Below are 18,625 nucleotides of genomic sequence, written 5' to 3'. Positions count from 1 at the left end.
TAAATAAATAAATAAATTCCTAATTCTATCCCTTCTAGTCTTCCCCAATATACTCCTTAAAAAATTAATCTCCACTGCCTGCATCTTTCTTTTGTCTCTGCCATTGTCCGTAAACATTTAATGCATAATGCAAAGTTTATTTTTCTTAGGTGAAACCCATTGCAGTCACCTTGAAAAACAGATTAATTAAGAAAGTGGATATTCATCCAGGTACTTCATGGAACATTTGTAATTTTATGACAAATTAGTACATTATCGATGTTTGTAAGTTTTAGATTAGTACTTCATTAATTTTTGAAAAAAAATTCATATCACCCCATCTCTATTTGTAATGTTATATTGCAAAAATATAATATTAGTGATCCATTATTTTTTTGCCAGTCTCCCCTTTCATAAAATTACCATATTTACTCAATATCTGCACAATGTACTGTGCCATGAAAGTACACAGAGTGTGTGCAGGTGGGTTAAACACATTTTTAATCTTGGACACAGCTGGTGATGTGATCAGCACCACACTCTAGGTGCCCTTACATCCACATACCCACGGATTAGAGGCTGGGTGAGCTCCAGACACACACTATGCAGGGACATTGAATAATTCTCACCCAAGATCACAGAGTCTGGGAATCAAATACAGGTATCCTGCATTGCAGTCAGATGCCTTACTGCCCGAATGACCATGGCTTCGATATATATATACGTATATATATAGTGTGGAAAGACTCAAGGGAGACATTGTAAAAAAGCTAAAACTCAAAGCAGACATCCATACTCGGCCAGGCAACACAATCATACATTCCTGCAATAGCGGAAGCAAGTGACGTCAGGAGATGCAGCATTCCACAAAACACTACCGCGTGCATGGACGTCGACAAGCGATAAACCTGGAAGTCTGAGTCGGCATCTGAACAATGCCCTATGGTAGGTTAAAAGATGTAACTTCCAGAATTCGGGAGTCATTACGTCATTCATCATCCAGTTAGTAACTAGTAGCCAGCAGCGAGCATCAACACAAGCATCTGTCTGAGAGTAGCTCTAGGCTCTCGAGTCGCCATCTCACTGAGGGCAACCGCTACATTACTAAGCATGTCAGCTGTACCTGCTTACAGTCAACTTGGCTAGTACTCCTTGGAACTCGGTCACATGGACCAGATGCAGCCCGGAGTGGTAACCAATAGCTAGAACCACACTTCATTGACCTGCCACAAACGGAAGACTGTGGGCCAGCGAACCCAGGACTACGAGATCTTTCACCTGACGCCTGCCTACTAGTTGCTTAGCCGAGAGGTAAAATGCATCATCGACATCCCTTGATTCCTTCCACTCTCTGCTTGCGCTAAGTTGGGAGATTGTAGGGGAAACATAAAATGTACCTTTGGTCTATCATCTGGCAACAATATAGAGGAATGACAGAATATTGATTATCAGATCTGGTACATTGTATATTGGCATTCGTTCAGTACAGGCAAAAATTTAATACCCTACTTATAGCTATACTGAATCTTACACATATACAGAAACAAAGAGTTAAAAATCGAAAAGAATAAAAAGGATAAACAAATACATCCAACCAGCAAAGCAATGCAACAAGCACTAACTCACTCAATGTTCTTCTCAGAGATGCTCAACCATGTAGACGTGAGTTGCTTCCAGTTGATGTTCTTGATGCGTTCACACTCGTCAGGTGTTATGGGATAAATCCCATTCTTTCCATGGATCCTTGACAATATTTCCTGCGAGGTGTCCAAGTCAGCAGGCACTGAAAATGTACGAACGATGTACTCATACATCAGCACCAATAGCAACAAAATACAGTGGAACCACGATTTTACATTTTCCTGCATTATACATGCAATGTTCATGCCCCCCATAGAGAAAAATGCTGCAAAAGTTTCCTAGATTTTACATTTTCATGCATTTTAAGTTTCTTCAAGTTGGTCCCCTGAAGAATGTAAATTCAAGGTTCCACTGTAGTTTTAGACTTTTATACAATAACAACCACCCAACCAAGTACTTCAAATTACTTAATATTGAAAGATAAATGGCAATGATAATAATAGTTTATCATATTGTGCTATGAACAATGGAGAATAGTCAAAATACAGCCCTACTTCAGCAATAGCTGAAATTTGTTTTTTAAACTCAATCAAAAAAAAATTGAGAATTAACATAACAGAATCAAGATTAAGTGCTTGGCTGTGTTGGATATCTAACATGAAACTTGTTGCACTCGTGACCTGGAAAATTGGTAGGAAAATTCATGTCAAGTAAACAATGATGTATGGTAAACTACAACTTGACTGGTCCAAGCAGTGATAAAACAATGTGGGGAAAGGATATTCAATGCCAAACAGCCTTTACATGACTTCTGTGATGTTGGTTATGGGCAATGAATAAATAATAATAAAAAGCTTCAAACAAAATATGAAAAGTCCAAAATGCATGTTTGAGATATGCATTTAAAGTTAAAACTTACAAGCACGTTGTTCCTATGCTTAAGCCTTGGCTGGATGTTGAAAGAAATCTAAATTTCAAGGGTGTCGTTAGTTCCGTTCTAACAACAGTACCGATGGAACACGAGGGAGGGGCTGATGTTACTTTTAAGAAATTCCACTTTTTCCCAGCCATGCAGCCTCCCATATTATCTTACTATATATTACCCAGTTTTGCCAACAAAACCTCGTTGCTTTTACGACCTGGCAGGGGGGGGGGAGGGGGAAGACTGGAATGGTTGTCGCCACTGGCCTTCACAGATGTGTCTGAACCCTGAAGTATAGCTGTTGTCCTTTCCTTTTGCAAAATTTCAGGTAACTACTCTTGAAGCATCGATATATTATAAATTGTACATATATAGTCTCCCCACAATAACCAAATATTAGCAACCAGATGGAGAACTTCCCCTTCCCTTTCAAATACCATTCTGTACATAACCGCTGAACTCGGGACCTCTATTACTCAAGATTAGACAAAAGCAGGCACATATCAAGAAATATATTTCCGGGGGGGGGGGGGGGTCCGAACCAAGTCTCAGAAATAATAATATAAATGATGAAATGAAAGTATTTACATTAGACTGATTTGATTGATTTAGTTTATTTTACTTCGCGTTTTGTGCCTCTTGGCTAATTTGCAAAGATGAGTGATGAAATGATGAAATTGATGAATGGACATTCACAAACAACCAAGCCCCAGTGGGATTCAAACCCAGGACCCTTGGCGTCACAGCGCAATATGCTAACCACTCGGCCACAGGGTCCGGCAGTATTCACATTAGATTAATGACATTAATTAAATATGTAAATTAATTAATGTATTATTATTATTAATTGATAACACAAAGCATGTTACTTCCACTGTTCATAACTCTTCTTTCTTTGATACTGGCTTTCACAACCTATGTTCCCAATATAATCGTTGCCTCCAATAAGTTCGGCAGAAATAAATAACCTTCGATTCACTGGTCTACAAAAAAAATATTTGTGAATGTTACAAGAACAAAAGAAGCTGTTTCTAGAAGTTGCTGAGCCCCTGAATGCAGATCTAATTTCAGAATTTCTCCATCGGGCTCAGATTTCCTGTAAAAATGTTTTTTGTATTTTCCTACCTCAGCCTATGTTCTATGTGTATTGGTCGAAAGGACTCGCTTTCTTAAAAATGCTACAAACGTAAAAGGTAATAAATCTGTGTCAGTATACAAAGGAATGAAGCAAATGAGTACCATGAAAGTGTATAAACATATCTAAAAATTTTTTCTTCCCGATTTCCTATGAAACTTTGCCTCGGGAACATCTCTTCGTAAGGTCCAGCAGTAGTCTGACAGCATTGCGGCACTCCATTTGCCTTAATACCGCTTTTCCATTAGAGCAATGTCTTGGTGAAACCATTCACCGTGTTCGTCACTAACTGCACCAAGATTAGTTGTGAAGAAGTCCAGATGATCATTCAAGAAATGTAATTTGAGAGACATGTTGCATCCCATACGTTGGTATGATCTAATTAGTCCATGTACAATATCGCAATACTTCTCTGCTTTATCTTTTTATATACACTTGTAAAAGAAAACCATGCCATTTTTTCAACATCTGTTAAATGTTGAATGAAATTCTCGTCATTCATCAATTCCCTTATTTGAGGCCCTACAAATATTCCTTCTTTAATTTTGGCATCGCTGATTCTTGGGAATTTCCATTGCAAGTACATGAATCCTTGTGAAGTTCTGTCCATGGCTTTCACAAAGTTTTTAATTAGTCCCAATTTTATGTGCAGAGGAGGGAGATACACATTTTTGGGGTCAACAAGAGGAGTGTTTGCCACATTCTTCTTTCCAGGCACTAATTCTCTGCGAAGAGGCCATTTTTTCCAACAATAGTGATGCTTTGTGTACTCAAGCTGCATACCAAGCAGAATTGCAATTACCTTCAGATATCCGCATGTGTCACTATTGTATTTCTCATATTGGATATTTGTCAGAAGCTGTTTCAAGTTCTCATACGTCTCCTTCATGTTAACAGCATGAGCAATTGGTACTGATGGAAATTTGTTTCCATTATAGAGAAGTACAGCTTTCATATTAACTTTGCTGGAATCGATGAAAAGATGCCAATCGTGTGAACTGTATTCATGGCTAAGACAATCCATAACGGATGAGATGTCATTACAAAAAACCATGTCTCCTTCGTGGGAGAAATATTCTGAGAAAATTGTATGGCGGTCACGAAAGAAACAGACTTTCGTATCGCAAGCGAGGAGATTCCAATCTTTCAGTTGGATGCTAAAGGTTCAGACTGTTGCTTAGACAAATGTAAATCCAGCGCAAGATCGTTCAGATCACCTTGGGACAATAAGTGTGGCTCCATTGATGAACCGGACACTTTAAATGTTGGGTCAGCAGTTTCTTCACCTCTTGCACTTTCTTCCCCGTGTTGGTCACGACATTCATCTTCACTCACAGTCACATTCTCAGGAGGCTTTGGTACCGGCAATTCTTCACTGTGACATACAGGTCTCATGGCTGATAGTAAATTTGGGTACTGCACAATGTTCCTTGTTTTCGACGTGATTCCAGCTATTTTGGTCAGGCAGAAATAACAGTCTGTTGTGTGATCTGAGGGTTCCCTCCAAACCATGGGAACAGCAAACGACATGAGACGTGATCCTTTTAACCAGCTTGTCAGAAGTGTAACACAGGTCAAACAGCATATGTGTGTGTGTGGGGGGGGGGGGGGGGGGGGCATGTTTTGGCCTGGTCCTCAACTTTACACCCAAAATAAAGTTCGTAGCACTTCTTTATAAGAGGGGTAATTCGTCGCTTTTGTGACTTAAATGTCAACTCTCCACATATATAACAATATGAATTGGGGCTATTTACGCAGGTACGAGGCATTTTCTTATGCACTAACACTACACACGACTTCTGAAACTTCAAATCACAACCTAATCAAAGGCAGTCACTTCCCACTAAGTCAGAACTCACAATGCGAGACGCACATGACAACAAACAACACTGCGATTCTACGTGTTCGGACATGACTCATCGACAGTGTTGCCATGCCTCTCTCTTATTCACAATTTGGTTTGTTGCAATTGGAGGAAGGTCCCAGGCCTTAGGAACGTGTTGATCATTCTATTGTCATATAATGACTGTTATTCAACAATATCTGTAGAGTAAATATAGGTTAAACCACAGCCCAATAGGCAGAATTTTCATGAATTGCATTAGGTACAGGTTAGTGTGTAACAAGAAAACTGAGCCCGACAGGAAAAAACTGATTTCATTTTTGAATTCAGCACCATCGACTTACCTTAGAACACCATTCACATTCCTTGTAACAAATTTCATGTTGACCAGTGATACAACAAATACTAAACACGTATATTTTTATTATTTAATTTGAGTACTTAATTTTTTTTTAGAATTTATGGTTATTTTAAAAACAGATAATTCCAAAACATATACAGAGGTTGTTCGCTTTATATCCGACCATTGTCGATTCGGTGCTGCCACCTGGCGTATCATGCTGGAACTATGGGTCAGCTGGCGGGAGCAGTGCTGTGTCTGACATTGTAGGTGCGTGAGTGTTGGTAGTGAATATTATCAAATGGTGTCGAAAATTAACCGGTATTGGGAGGGTTACGTAATGGCCCTTTTCCATGCTAAGTTTTCATACGTATGCATTGTGAAACACTCGGGGTGACTACTGCGAAAGCTATTGTGGCCCGTCACACACAACAGGCTCTCCTTGCACAACATTCACCCACGAAAACCACCAGGAGAAGGGCTGCAAGCAAAGTGTCACATACCGTGACATTGACGGCAAGGGGCGAAGCAACTTTGTTCATCAGTGCAGGGAAAGTTTCCCTCGTGGCTTTATGTTTGTGACGGGATTCGGATATGAGGGTAAGTTGATGATACGCAAGGTGGACAAAAACGTGAAGGTGAATGCCAGATACTTCCAACACTCCAGTCTGACACCTATCTATCGGAGAGACATCCCACAATTGTATGGAATGGACGCGAACCAGGTGATGATCCATATGGACAAGGCTTCGAGTCATACCGCCAGAACATCACTACGTTTTTATCAGGAAATGGCAGAGGAATTAGGAATTCGTGTCATGCCGTTTGAAGACATTCCTTTAAAAGCCCAGATGCCAGTCCAATGGATTTTTGCGCATTTGGACTGTTGAAACGACGTCTTCAACATCGCCGCCCGCGCACCCTGGATGGTCTATGGAAAGCTTGCAGGGAGGAGTGGGACAGATTTCCCATGCCTGTCCTGCGCCGGAGCTTGCTGCAATGGAAACTGCGATGCCGGGCGATAGTCCGCAATGCTGGGGTCCAATAGAACATGATTGGTGGTGGTGGCGCGGTATCTCTTAAGGTGAGTACCCGTCAAAAATGGTCGGATATAAAGTGAACAGCCTTCTGTAAAGCTCGTTTTGTGCTCATTTGGAAGAGGATGAACTGGAAAATCAGAATTTTGTCATTTGAAAGTAGCGAATATCTATTAATTTTAATGCAGGGTGCCATTTGAAGGAACAATAGAAGGGATTTCCCCCCCTTCTTGTTTTGAAACATCAAATCTCTGGTTATGAATGACACATCTCAACCGGGGATCATTATTTACAACCCACTTGTAAACTATATCGTACTTATGGTGTTTCATTTTGAATTCAATTAAGTTTACCACACCATAGCTACATACAAAAATTTCTCGTTATGCAATTTGTGGTGACTGTGTACAGTGACACCAATTTATACGGGTCTGTGGGGCCCACGCCCACCCAATAATTTATGTAATTTGTGAACTTATAATTCAAATTTTTGAGCCCACCCAGTGTTTTTGAAAAATTGGCACCCCTAGCTGTATCTTTTAGATGCCATGTATTCGGTATTTTTTTCAGACTTCTGGTGTTTCACAAGTACTCTTGTTTCGAATGCTAAAGCTGGGCGGTGTTTCTGATGTTGAGTCGCTTGGTCGTTTAATCCTCTTTGAGAGCTTGTTGAGATATGTAGTGTTTTGTTGTGTTTTATAAAAATAAGTCTAGGTGGTCCCCAATCGAGGAAAATCATTCATTTGAAAGCATTGTTTTCAATCTTTGTTGCACAATATGAATAGCTGCTTTGAAGACAGGTTTATTTTTCCATGTAGTCCTATTAAATGCACACACATGGCATTTAGATGATTAAGAACGTGTGTTTTATGGCAACATGTCATGTCAGCCAAGACATACTTTCACCTCACTCAAGGATTATGTGAATTCAACTGAAATTGTACCAATATCTACAGCTGAATGTGAATGTGGGTTACGTGCCATGAATCTAACCTTGACTGAACAGAGTGAGATTAAATATTTGGTTGAATCATAGAATACATTGCCGTAAAACAATTTCAGTGATGGTGTTTTATTTTCATTTGATACGAGCTCAAATTACCATTTTAAACCTTCGTTTTAAAAGTAATTGAGACACAAAAATGGTTATTGGGGACCATTTTAAGTTTTTCGATTTTATTACTACCCTCATTTGAATTTTTTATTTTCTAAAAATTTAGGGGGGGGGGCTGGCTGTAGACCCTTCAGCCCCCTCTCTGTGTATGCCAGTTCCCTCTGTTGAGGGGTTGCATCTCCCTCCCCTAAATAGCCCTCGGCTCAAAAGTGACAGAAAAGCAAAGGTGAATTCCTTTTTATAATCTCTAATTCTCCGAAACAATTCTTTTTGGAATAACACTTAGATATGACATCACTATATCCTCGTTCAGAACACAATATTTATACTTTGATCCGCCTCAAACAATTTGAGCACACCGGTATTAGAGAATCTGATTTGTACATCTAATTATATGCCACCAATATATAATGGTATTATAAGCATTCCTCATGTTTTCATCAGTGTAATAAATAATTTGGAGCTACGCTTATAATGGGGCAAAGCGATGGTCTAACCAAGTCGACCTCCGTTTCTTAATGGTTAGTATATAGAGTGCTACGATGACAAGGTTCCCGGGTAAGACACAGATGTTTGTGTTTGTCTTAAATGAGAAAATGGACAATTGAATAAAGTTGATTTAAGAAAAAAAGTATTGAAGGAGAATAACAGGTAAGTTTTCCTTTTGTATATAAAAAAAGTCAGCTGAGCGTCTCACTGACCTGCAGGGCCGGATTAAGATGAAATTGGGCTTGATGCTGCTACTAAGTAAACTGTTTACCGTAAAATTGATAGCATTAACTTGAAATATTCAGTGAACAATAAGCACAACAATGTTATAGTTACGTCACAGTGCAAAGAATAATAGTAACTGTATAATAAGTAACGCTGTGTCTAGGCGTCCAAATTTGGGGCTCCAAATTTCATTCTAAGATTTATGTTCAGGTTAATATAGAAAAAGAAAACTGTTCAGCTTTCGGAAAATTCTCGTCTGTTTTCATCTGGGCTTATTTCAGGAATGGGCCTAATGCTGCAGCAATGCCTGCAGGAGACTAAGATTCGATTCCTGGGCATGTTATTTCAGTTCAGATTTTTGCAGCCTTCTCTCTGCATAAAGCTGCTCTGGGGTTCACCCATTCTCAAACAAATAGGTACCAGTGGAGGACGACACCCCTGGGGGCAGTGGGAGGCTAAAGGAGGCTAGAGTGTGATTGAAAACCGAAGGATAGAGAATGAAAGTGAAAATAAAGATTGATTGATTGACTTGTGGTTTTAAGTCCACTTTATGCACAGAAAGGCTAATCGAGATTGGACCACTGTGCCATGTGCCTCCAGTGATAATAAAGAGGCAAAACAGAATAAGAGAGAGGAAATGGAAGAGGAAAACCAACCAAAACAGAGTATAATAACAAAAGGAGGGGTGGATTGAGAGAAATGAAGATAAACATTTTTCGCGGTAGTGAGAAAAGGAACAAAGAAAAGAAACAGTACAGAAAGATAAAGACATAAATGAAGGAATAGAAACAAGAGAGAGGCATACAGAGAAATCTATAGAAAAAGAGAATGAGAAACAGAAGCAAAAGGGAGAAAGCAAAATAGAGAACGAGCAAGTGGAGGTAGAGACAGAAAGAGAAGGAAGCTGGATATCTGAAGATCCAAGGGGAGACAGCAAAGAACGCAGGAGTGAAAATGGAACAAGACCTAATCGTGAAAAAGATACTATGGCTAAGAAAAGAAGTTTTCTTGTATGTACGCATTGCTTGCATTATAGAATTATTTTCTTGTAGTTTACGGTTATTACAAGCATAAGAAAACAGTTTTTCTTTGTGACGTTTCAGGAGAACACACGCTCCTTTCATCAGACATTTATTTTCATTTTGACTAAAGATACAACAGACTGCTTTTTTTTTCACAGTTAAGTTGCTATATTACAACAATGTAACATTGACAACGTCCATTATATAACGGATTCTTTTTGTTTAAAAATTACTAACCATTGTTATAACTGTATCTTTAGTCAAAATGAAAATAAATGTCTGATGAAAGGAGCGTGTGTTCTCCTGAAACGTCACAAAGAAAAACTGTTTTCTTATGCTTGTAATAACCGTAAACTACAAGAAAATAAGAAAAGAAGCCGGAAAGAATTTACACACAGAGAGAAATAAGAGAGTTATAAATAAAAGGGAGTTTTCTGTATTACAAGTTATAGAGACTCATTCCAGCTCAAATGAGGCGATAAACATAAACTGAAAAAAAAAAAAAAAAATCACCCTAGTTTCAAGTGTAAGTGAAATTTTGAAATTGTACTTCCTAAACTGCTGGAAAAGGAATACAATTCAATTGTATTAAAATATTATGCACCATTACCAAGGAGGGCCTACCAGATGGCTTAACGGTAACACCTTATATAATCAGAGGGCCCCGGGTTCAATAGTCGGTGAAAGCACGCCGCCCCCGAAGGAGTGTTTTGGATACCACTTGAAACTGAATATTAAGATTTCACCAGATTTCTGATTGTGATGCACTGCAAAGTCATAAGTCCTATAGGCTCGAATGTCAGTTAATGAATGAATGCTTCTAGTTAATGTTACTAATGTCAATTCACTGTTCAAATTGAAGGGGATTCCAGGAAAGTGTCTCCTGTCTCATTTTCCCCAGCCTCTACATCTTCCAACCAGTAAAATAAAATTTACCCTTCATAAAATTAGTCAAAATTGTCGATTTTTACACAAAATATTACATTGATTGTTTGTAGTAAGTCTAATAGGCTATGCGATCGGGGAGATCATTAATTTCTGATGAAATTCATGGTTCGGAAATAAATTTATTTAAAGCTCTTACTCCACACCAAATTCATACAGAACATAGTCATCCTATTAAACTTAGCACTTTATACGCTTCATAATAATAATAATAATATAATGAACGTTAATTGAAATTTTTCTTTTATTATTTACTTTGAGCCTCAAGAAATTAAAATAAATCAGTCTCACAAAAGATTTAGTAAGTATTTATAATTGTATTAGGTAAAAAAAAAGTCAAAATGCAAAAATAGGAATCTCTGAACCCCCCTCTCCCATTCTACATTTTCTTCAATTCCCATTATGATGCATAACCTAGATATGTATAAAAAATCGGAGAGCATCACTGAGTAAGTCAACGAAGTAACTGGCTTTCTTGTTTTGGAGCAGACTTGTAAACAGACTCAATTTGTGTAAGCTATAATAATTGATGGCGATTCACTTCCTCGACTTCCAAGACTGTCTGTCTCGTATTTTGAAAGTAGCAACTGAGGGAATGAATGCACTTCCCTGAGTTTCCAAGGTCTTTGCACGGACAAAACATAAACCAGATGTCAAAGCAAGATAAGTTTACAAATTGCGGTGTGAACCCCCCCCCCCCCCCCAAACTCCGAGCAGCACATGACCAGTGCCGCAGATGGGAGAATACACACAGACCGAAGTCTTTTTTTGTTGTAAAATTATGTGATTTCTGTTGAAAATATTGGGTAAATGCCTGTAGTTATTAATATAAATTCACAACATTAAGATCCACAATATAGAACCTAAATGGTATGATATTTTAAAACTCTTCAAACGCCCCGTTTAAAGCTGCTTTCACACCACCTAAATGCTATTTTTACTATTCTTTGTATGCCAAACAAGAACCGCAAATTAAATGTTCATAAATTACATCACTTAATGTATCATCCTAGTAGAAAAGTCCTGCAGAGTATCACAGAAATTGGAAGCATATGTTGGGAGATTTTTCAATAGAAGGAGGAGTTGTTTTCAGCTGTTGAGAGAAAGGTCTAGCCGAGGCTTAATGATCATAAAATTCTCAATACGGTAAAATGAAGAGAACTGCACATGAACTACACTACTTACAATGTAATAAATAATGTAATAATTAAAATCAACAATGCACTCATACTCCAACAGAAATGCTACTAATTTTAATATACCTCATTGCAGAACCGCTGCTTGCCAATCTTTGTTCAGTTATATGGCATGTAAAATTAGGAATGCACTTCGAATCAAAGCAAAATGACAGAAGTACAAAAGTAACATAGTACAGTAGAACGATAATTTTACATTCCAAGATTTTACATTCTTCCGAATTATACATTCAATCCTCCCAATACAATAAAAATGTAACAAAATTTTCCAAATTTTACATGTTTTGATTGCTATATGAGTCTTCAAGTATGTCATTAGTAATTAGTGAAATGTAATTTGATTCTGGTTATATTGTGGGAGGGGGACTACCTTTCATATATTTTTTTAAAGGATTTCCAGAAAATTCTTTTCTGTACTTCAATTCTGGCCTATAGTGTTCTGTTCCACCTTTATGTTCACAAAGCTTAGCCTTTGAAGTTCATGGAAGAATGCTCATTGAAAGGGGTGGGGTGGGGGAAGGAGTGGGAGGGGGAGCAAGTCACATTTCTGTCATTACTACAGACAAGCTGAAAAATTCACATGTTTTCGCAGGCACCGATGTCGGCCAATTGGGAAAAGAGACTGAAGGGACAAAAGAGTGGTGGGGGGAGGTATGAAGGGGTGCAATTTTGACAGTCTGTCAACAAACAAGCTGGTGTCCATTCTTGCCCTTTGTTAAAGGCCAGAGAACTGAAGAGGAAAAGTGCTTCAGACGAAGTTAATGCCCAACTGTCGTCTTCTTTCAAGTCCGACGAGCGCAAGATTCATTCTTCGATGCTTGTGTTTTATGTTATATCAGTGGTGTACTGCAAGCGGTGATTGTGCTAGATCAGTGGCATACCGTGCACTCTCCTACAAGAGCAGTAAAGTGTACAAGATGGGTAGAACACCCAGTCTGTCCTCAAGGGACATTGAGTTGGATTGAATAGATTCAGATTCGAAGTGGAGTGATGATGACATTGATGTCATAATGAGTGTGGGAAGTTATAACAGTCATGATGTTGCCTGCATATATGCCAGCCAAATGGAGTCAAGGTAAAATAAATATTTATTTTTGTGTTATTATGCTTTACTCTGCAATTTTTTCTTCCTCCAGAACTATATCATTTGTAGTTTCCGAGATATTCATTTTTATTTAAAGCAATGCGGCATTATATATTTCCCATTGAAAACATGCTGGGCATTTAAGGGTTTACAGTTTTTAATCATGCTTTGACTGAACATTTTTATCAAATTTTTTTTTTATTGTCAACATGCAGGTGTCTTCTCTTTCTTCCTAAGTTCCCTGAGGAAGTCAAGAGAACTTAATAAAATATCAAATGCTATTCCATCAATGTGTCTATGTATTTAAACCCATCTGCTTACCTAGTCGTCGAATCAACGGCCGACTGGACATTTGCTTCCCGTACCTAGTCGTCGAACGACGGGTTCCCGATTTTCATCACATAGTTTCTTTTTCATTCAATAGATGGCAGAGGTTGTATGATTTTTCAAATCTATGACGTGTATGTTTGTGCTGATAAGTTTTTCATACCATTTCAAGCGTGTTTTTTTCAGTAATTTCTCATGTAAACAAACCTTCATTTGTTACGTCTTGCAAACAAGTTGCATAAGAATGTTGTAGAAGATTCTGCGATTGAAAAGTTGCTTTTCGACAGCGATGAAGAGGAAAATGTGGATTTTGGAAGTGGAGAAGAACACGGGGGTTCATTTTGTGTTAGCGAAATTGAAGAATGTAGTGAAAGTGAGGAAGAGGTGGCTGTGGCAGGAAAAATATAAAAGGTTGAGGAATGGAAATGGAATGCAAAGATGTGTGTGATCAAAATTATTAGGTGAGTTTCTAATTATCTTTCAAGTAAACTGCATATGTGCATACTTATTATTATACTTCCACTTCAATATATAAAATTTTCACGTAAATTGCTTGGATAGTTTTCACAATATTTGATGTCTTGTCTTGCTGTGCAACCTTCACGGGAGAGAGTCAAATTTAAATGGTATTTCATGGCAAAAAAATTGGCATTTAAATGGTATGCGGATGGGTTAACACGTTAACTGCCATGTGACTTGTATTTAACTTATGCTAGTTTTAAGGCCGGGGCCACATGAAGCACATTTAACTCACAGTCTCTTTACCTTGGGTGCCTTGTGGTGCACAGGCAACTCACGCTACCATGCTATAACATACATGTGATGTGAAGAGTGACCCCGTGGACAAAATTTTGCAGATGGTTTGTGAAAATCTTATTTAGTTATGATGTTATTGTTACAATTAATACCAACAATATACAAAGAATATCAAATGAATAGATGTACATTAACTTCTATATATTTTTGCCTACAAATTTCACTTACATCTGACAAGTAAATAAATAAAAAAAAAACATTTTCCCTCTAACTGTTTTAAAAGTTTTTTCTGATTTGGTGTTTGGCCTTGAATTTATGATGGCCAGCTCATCAAACAATATCGGTGCAATAGTACATGGCAGTCAATAACAGTGCTCAGAAAAAAAAAATTGCTGCAAGACAAATATAACTCACAAGGTGAGGATCGTAATAATTGATTCTAGCGCCACATGAGTTGCATGTGACTCATGCACATAAAAAAATTAAGAATAACAACTTTCATATAATCATCAAGAAACATATTCAGGGTGGCCACTCAAGAACCAGGATAAAATTCAAGTATAATTTTCAGTTTTCAAAGCAAACTTTCCAAAAATTCAAGGGTACCAGCAGATGTTTTCTCTATTTCAACCTTATGTATGACCGCATCTCACCACCCACACACATACACACAAATATATTAACAATATTAAGGGTCTGTGTGATTTCAACGTATCCAAAAATTCTAATTCAAATCAATGGTATAAGCATTTAAAATATTTAATTTGAGGTGCGAACATTACACTTGCCATTTCACATACTCAGACTCAAAATACACATACAAACACAACACAAATGTTACGGGATATATTAATGTACGAAAAATTGTTATTTGTATAAGAATTGCTTGATTGTCCACTTTATGCACAGTAAGGCTAATCGGGACTGGACCTACAGTTTAAAGTGGGGTCCTACCCACCATGTGCCTCCACCGGGTATCGAACCTGATTGCAAGGCGACCATGTTACCACTGTACCATCAGGGAGGCTTTGTATAAGAATTTCAAACCCAAATTTAACTAATCAACTTCAAGATATCTTCCAATAAATTTCCGTGTCAGATAGGTTGTTCTGTAAAGGATACTAACAAAGTAAATGGATTTATTTATTTATGTATTTATTTATTTCACCTATTGAGAGAATTGACTGAGAGAATTCAGTTTTATTTTCCACACAGCGTTCTTTTCTCTTCCCTCCTCGATAAAATAAAAATATAATCTGTGACAAACTTGCCTCAAGGCATTTATAAATATGTATAAATTTAATGGGATTTGGAATAATAAAAGTTGCAATTTTTCACGTCTATGGAGAAAAAATCATGCAGAATTCATGTATAATTATCGGAACCAATAATTCATGCACAATTCCAGGAATTTAAGGAACATTTTTATTATATTCTCGTAATAAAACATCATGACACAAAGGGAAAAAAACCTTCTGTGGCAGTCAATGTGTTAATTGCCTTATACTATATAAAAATGTTGATGCATGGCATGAGCTGTGCTTTAAAGGGGAAAAGAGTGCATTTAATATTAAGATTACTTACAAAAAAAATCTCTAGATGCTTGAGCCTTTCCTATAAATCCATCCTTTCCCACTGTCACGTGCAGAATAACTGGCTGAAAAGAGAAAGACAATTTAATTTCAAGGTGAAATATATTCACACAAACTGCTGAGAACATGTTCAACTTACCTGTCACAAGAGCATGAACACAAAAAATAAAACTCTTTAAAAATTGTGACGTTTCGCTTACATTGTCACGGGTAAAATGAGGTTTTGCTTGATTTGTCAATGTCACTTTCCTGTTACTTTTGGCTAATTGTGACACTCAGAATTCAAACCCGAACCCCAGGTATTGTAGTGTAATGTGCTAAACAATCCATCACGGAGGTTGGCTGACAAAATGAAGTTAATAAAAGGGAGAAGTAGAACACCTCACCTATTAACTCCATTTTAAGCCTGATATGTCAAAACTTTAATTTTTTGTGTGTGTGTGGGGGGGGGGGGGGGGGAGGCAGGTGCTACATACCTGCTGACAGGAAAAAATATAGTGAAAGTGAGGATAAAAGTTAATGCTAGGGGTGTTGAAACTTTTGGGAAACTAGAGAACAAAATGAAAGGATGATAAGGAAAAAAAGTAAAATGGAATTACAGCGGAACTCTGATTTTATGTTCCAGGATTTTACATTTTCCGGCATTATACATTCAATTTTGATGGTACCAACATAGTACAATGTTAAGAAATTTTCCTCGATTTTACATTTTCCCGTATTTAAAGTTTTTCAGCTTGATCCCCTGAGAAACACAAAATCGGGGTTTCACTGTATGCAGTGCTTGAAGTGAGAGGATATGGTATCCCTCCCGAAGCTACAAAACCTTTCGTAAATCATCCCCCTAGCTGACTCGTCACCTTGTTAAACTACAGGAGCAACCCACCTACTAATCCCAAAGATCAAACAAACATTCCCAAGCTAATATTTTCTACTTCAAGTGCTGACTATGCATGTTTTTGCTATTGACACATTGAAAAACAAATAAATGATAAATATTTGATATTAGTGACACTACAGATTATTATCTCTGCAAAGTGATATTATTACCAATAGTGATCAGAACGCTACATTTTAAAAGTAGCTTCGCTACAGCTACATTTTCCAAAACATAGTTCGCTGCGCTGCTCATGTTTGGTACTCACTACTTCGCTACATTTGCATAAAAAAAATTAAGCAACCACATGGATATTCCAAAGAAGGCCCTATACAGAAGGTTGTTCGCTTTATATCCGACCATGTTTGACAGGTACCCACCGTAAGAGATACCGAGCCGCCACCACCGATCATGTTCTATTGGACCCCAGCATTGTGGACTATCGCCCGGCATCGGTTTCCATTGCAGCAAGCTCCGGCGCAGGACAGGCATTGGAATTCTGTCCCACTCCTCCCTGCAAGCTTTCCATAGACAATCCAGGATACGTGGGCGGCGATGTTGAAGATGTCGTTTCAACAGTCCAAATGCACAAAAATCCATTGGACTGGCATCTGGGCTTTTCACAGGAATGACACGAATTCCTAATTCCTTTGCCATTTCCTGCTAAAAATGTAGTGGTGTTCTGGCGGTATGACTCGAAGCCTTGTCCATATGGATCATCACCTGGTTCGCATCCATTCCATACAATTTTGGGATGTCTCTCCGATAGACAGGTGTCAGAATGGAGTCTTGGAAGTATCTGGCATTCACCTTCACGTTTTTGTCCACCTTGCGTATCATCAACTTACCCTCATATCCGAATCCCGTCACAACCATAAAGCCATGAGGGAAACTTTCCCTACCCTTGCCGTCAATGTCACGGTATGTGATCGACCACCAGCAGTGAGATGGACATATGATTCATCCATTGAGACAACTTTCTTCCATTTGGAACCTGCCAGGTACCTTTCATACAGGTTCACAATGCATACGTATCAAAACTTAGCATGGAAAAGGGCCATTGTGTAACCCTCCCAATACCGGTTGATTTTCGGCGCCATTTGATAACATTCACTACCAACACTCATGCACCTACAAGGTCAAACACAACACTGCTCCCGCCAGCAGACCCATACTTTCAGCATGATATGCCAGGTGGCAGCACCGAATTGACAATGGTTGGATATAAAGCGAATAACCTCTGTAGTTGTCCTTACTGGAAAATAAATTTTGTTATTTTGATAGCAGTGTTACTTCAGTTACTTATTTTTTCTCTAGTGTTTGAGAATAATGTACATATGTAAGCGGCATATCAATGCAAATCTGATGTATGAGTATTGCAATTAGTGTGTTACCCAAATTAATGATTACAACATACACAAATAAAATTTGGTAGAATTACTTACATTTATATATCAACATATTTTCCTTGAGGATAAATATTGAGTTGAGTCATATAGTGGTTCAGAACCAGTCTCGATTAGCATATCTGTGCATAAAGTGGACTAAAAATAAAAACTGGGAAAGATGCCTGGTGGATGGGAACCTCCTGCTCCTCCATTCCCCATGCTGCTCATCGTATTATCCGTATTTCCATATACATAGACTTTTTCTTTATGAACCTCCTACAAAAGTAAGAGTTATTGTCGAATTCTATTTTACACTGTTGCCACATTGAAAATTTACCTTAAAATGCTGAGAAGAGTGTAGCTGTAACGAATTTTCCCTACAACTACAGGAATTTTGTAGCTTCGCTACCGCTACAATTTTCAAAATGTAGCACCGCTACATCTACAAATTTTGTAGCTAGCTACAGTAGCGGCGCTACAAGTAGCATGCTACTTCCGACCACTGCCAATATACTTGAAATATATTATCATCTTAAATTAATTAAATTTCTACCATATATACACCATTTTCCAAATTACCTTCCATAACAAATCAAAGATGCCATAACTTCACCCTTCAAGCAAATGAGAATAAATGTGCAGGATAGCATAACCTTTTCAGTCTCCTCTTTAAAGTTTGACTTGAAGGCTTCAATTATGACCAATTTGGTGCTAAATTTGACACTGACTCCCGACCGAAAGCAAAAATTGTGGTTAAATTCTGCATGCACAATCAG

The 18,625-nt window shown here is 38.0% G+C and overlaps 1 protein-coding gene across 1 annotated transcript in view; it reads right to left on the bottom strand.

Moving 5' to 3' along the window:
• LOC145997249 (tetratricopeptide repeat protein 17) overlaps positions 1-18,625 on the bottom strand; it is a 164,778-nt gene that overhangs the window by 16,838 nt on the left and 129,315 nt on the right. Inside the window, exons 14-15 of the mRNA XM_083134092.1 lie at positions 15,580-15,652; positions 1,606-1,762 (exon numbers count right to left, since the gene is read on the bottom strand). Coding sequence (XP_082990218.1) covers positions 1,606-1,762; positions 15,580-15,652 — 230 coding nt within the window. The remainder of the gene's footprint in view (positions 1-1,605; positions 1,763-15,579; positions 15,653-18,625) is intronic.

This window comes from Lepisma saccharinum, chromosome 13 (genome assembly GCF_977018435.1).
Source record: "Lepisma saccharinum chromosome 13, izLepSacc3.1, whole genome shotgun sequence".
Classification (NCBI taxonomy): Eukaryota; Metazoa; Arthropoda; class Insecta; order Zygentoma; family Lepismatidae; genus Lepisma; species Lepisma saccharinum.
Note: the sequence above shows the minus strand (reverse complement) of the source record. Positions and strands in the feature narration are given on the sequence as shown.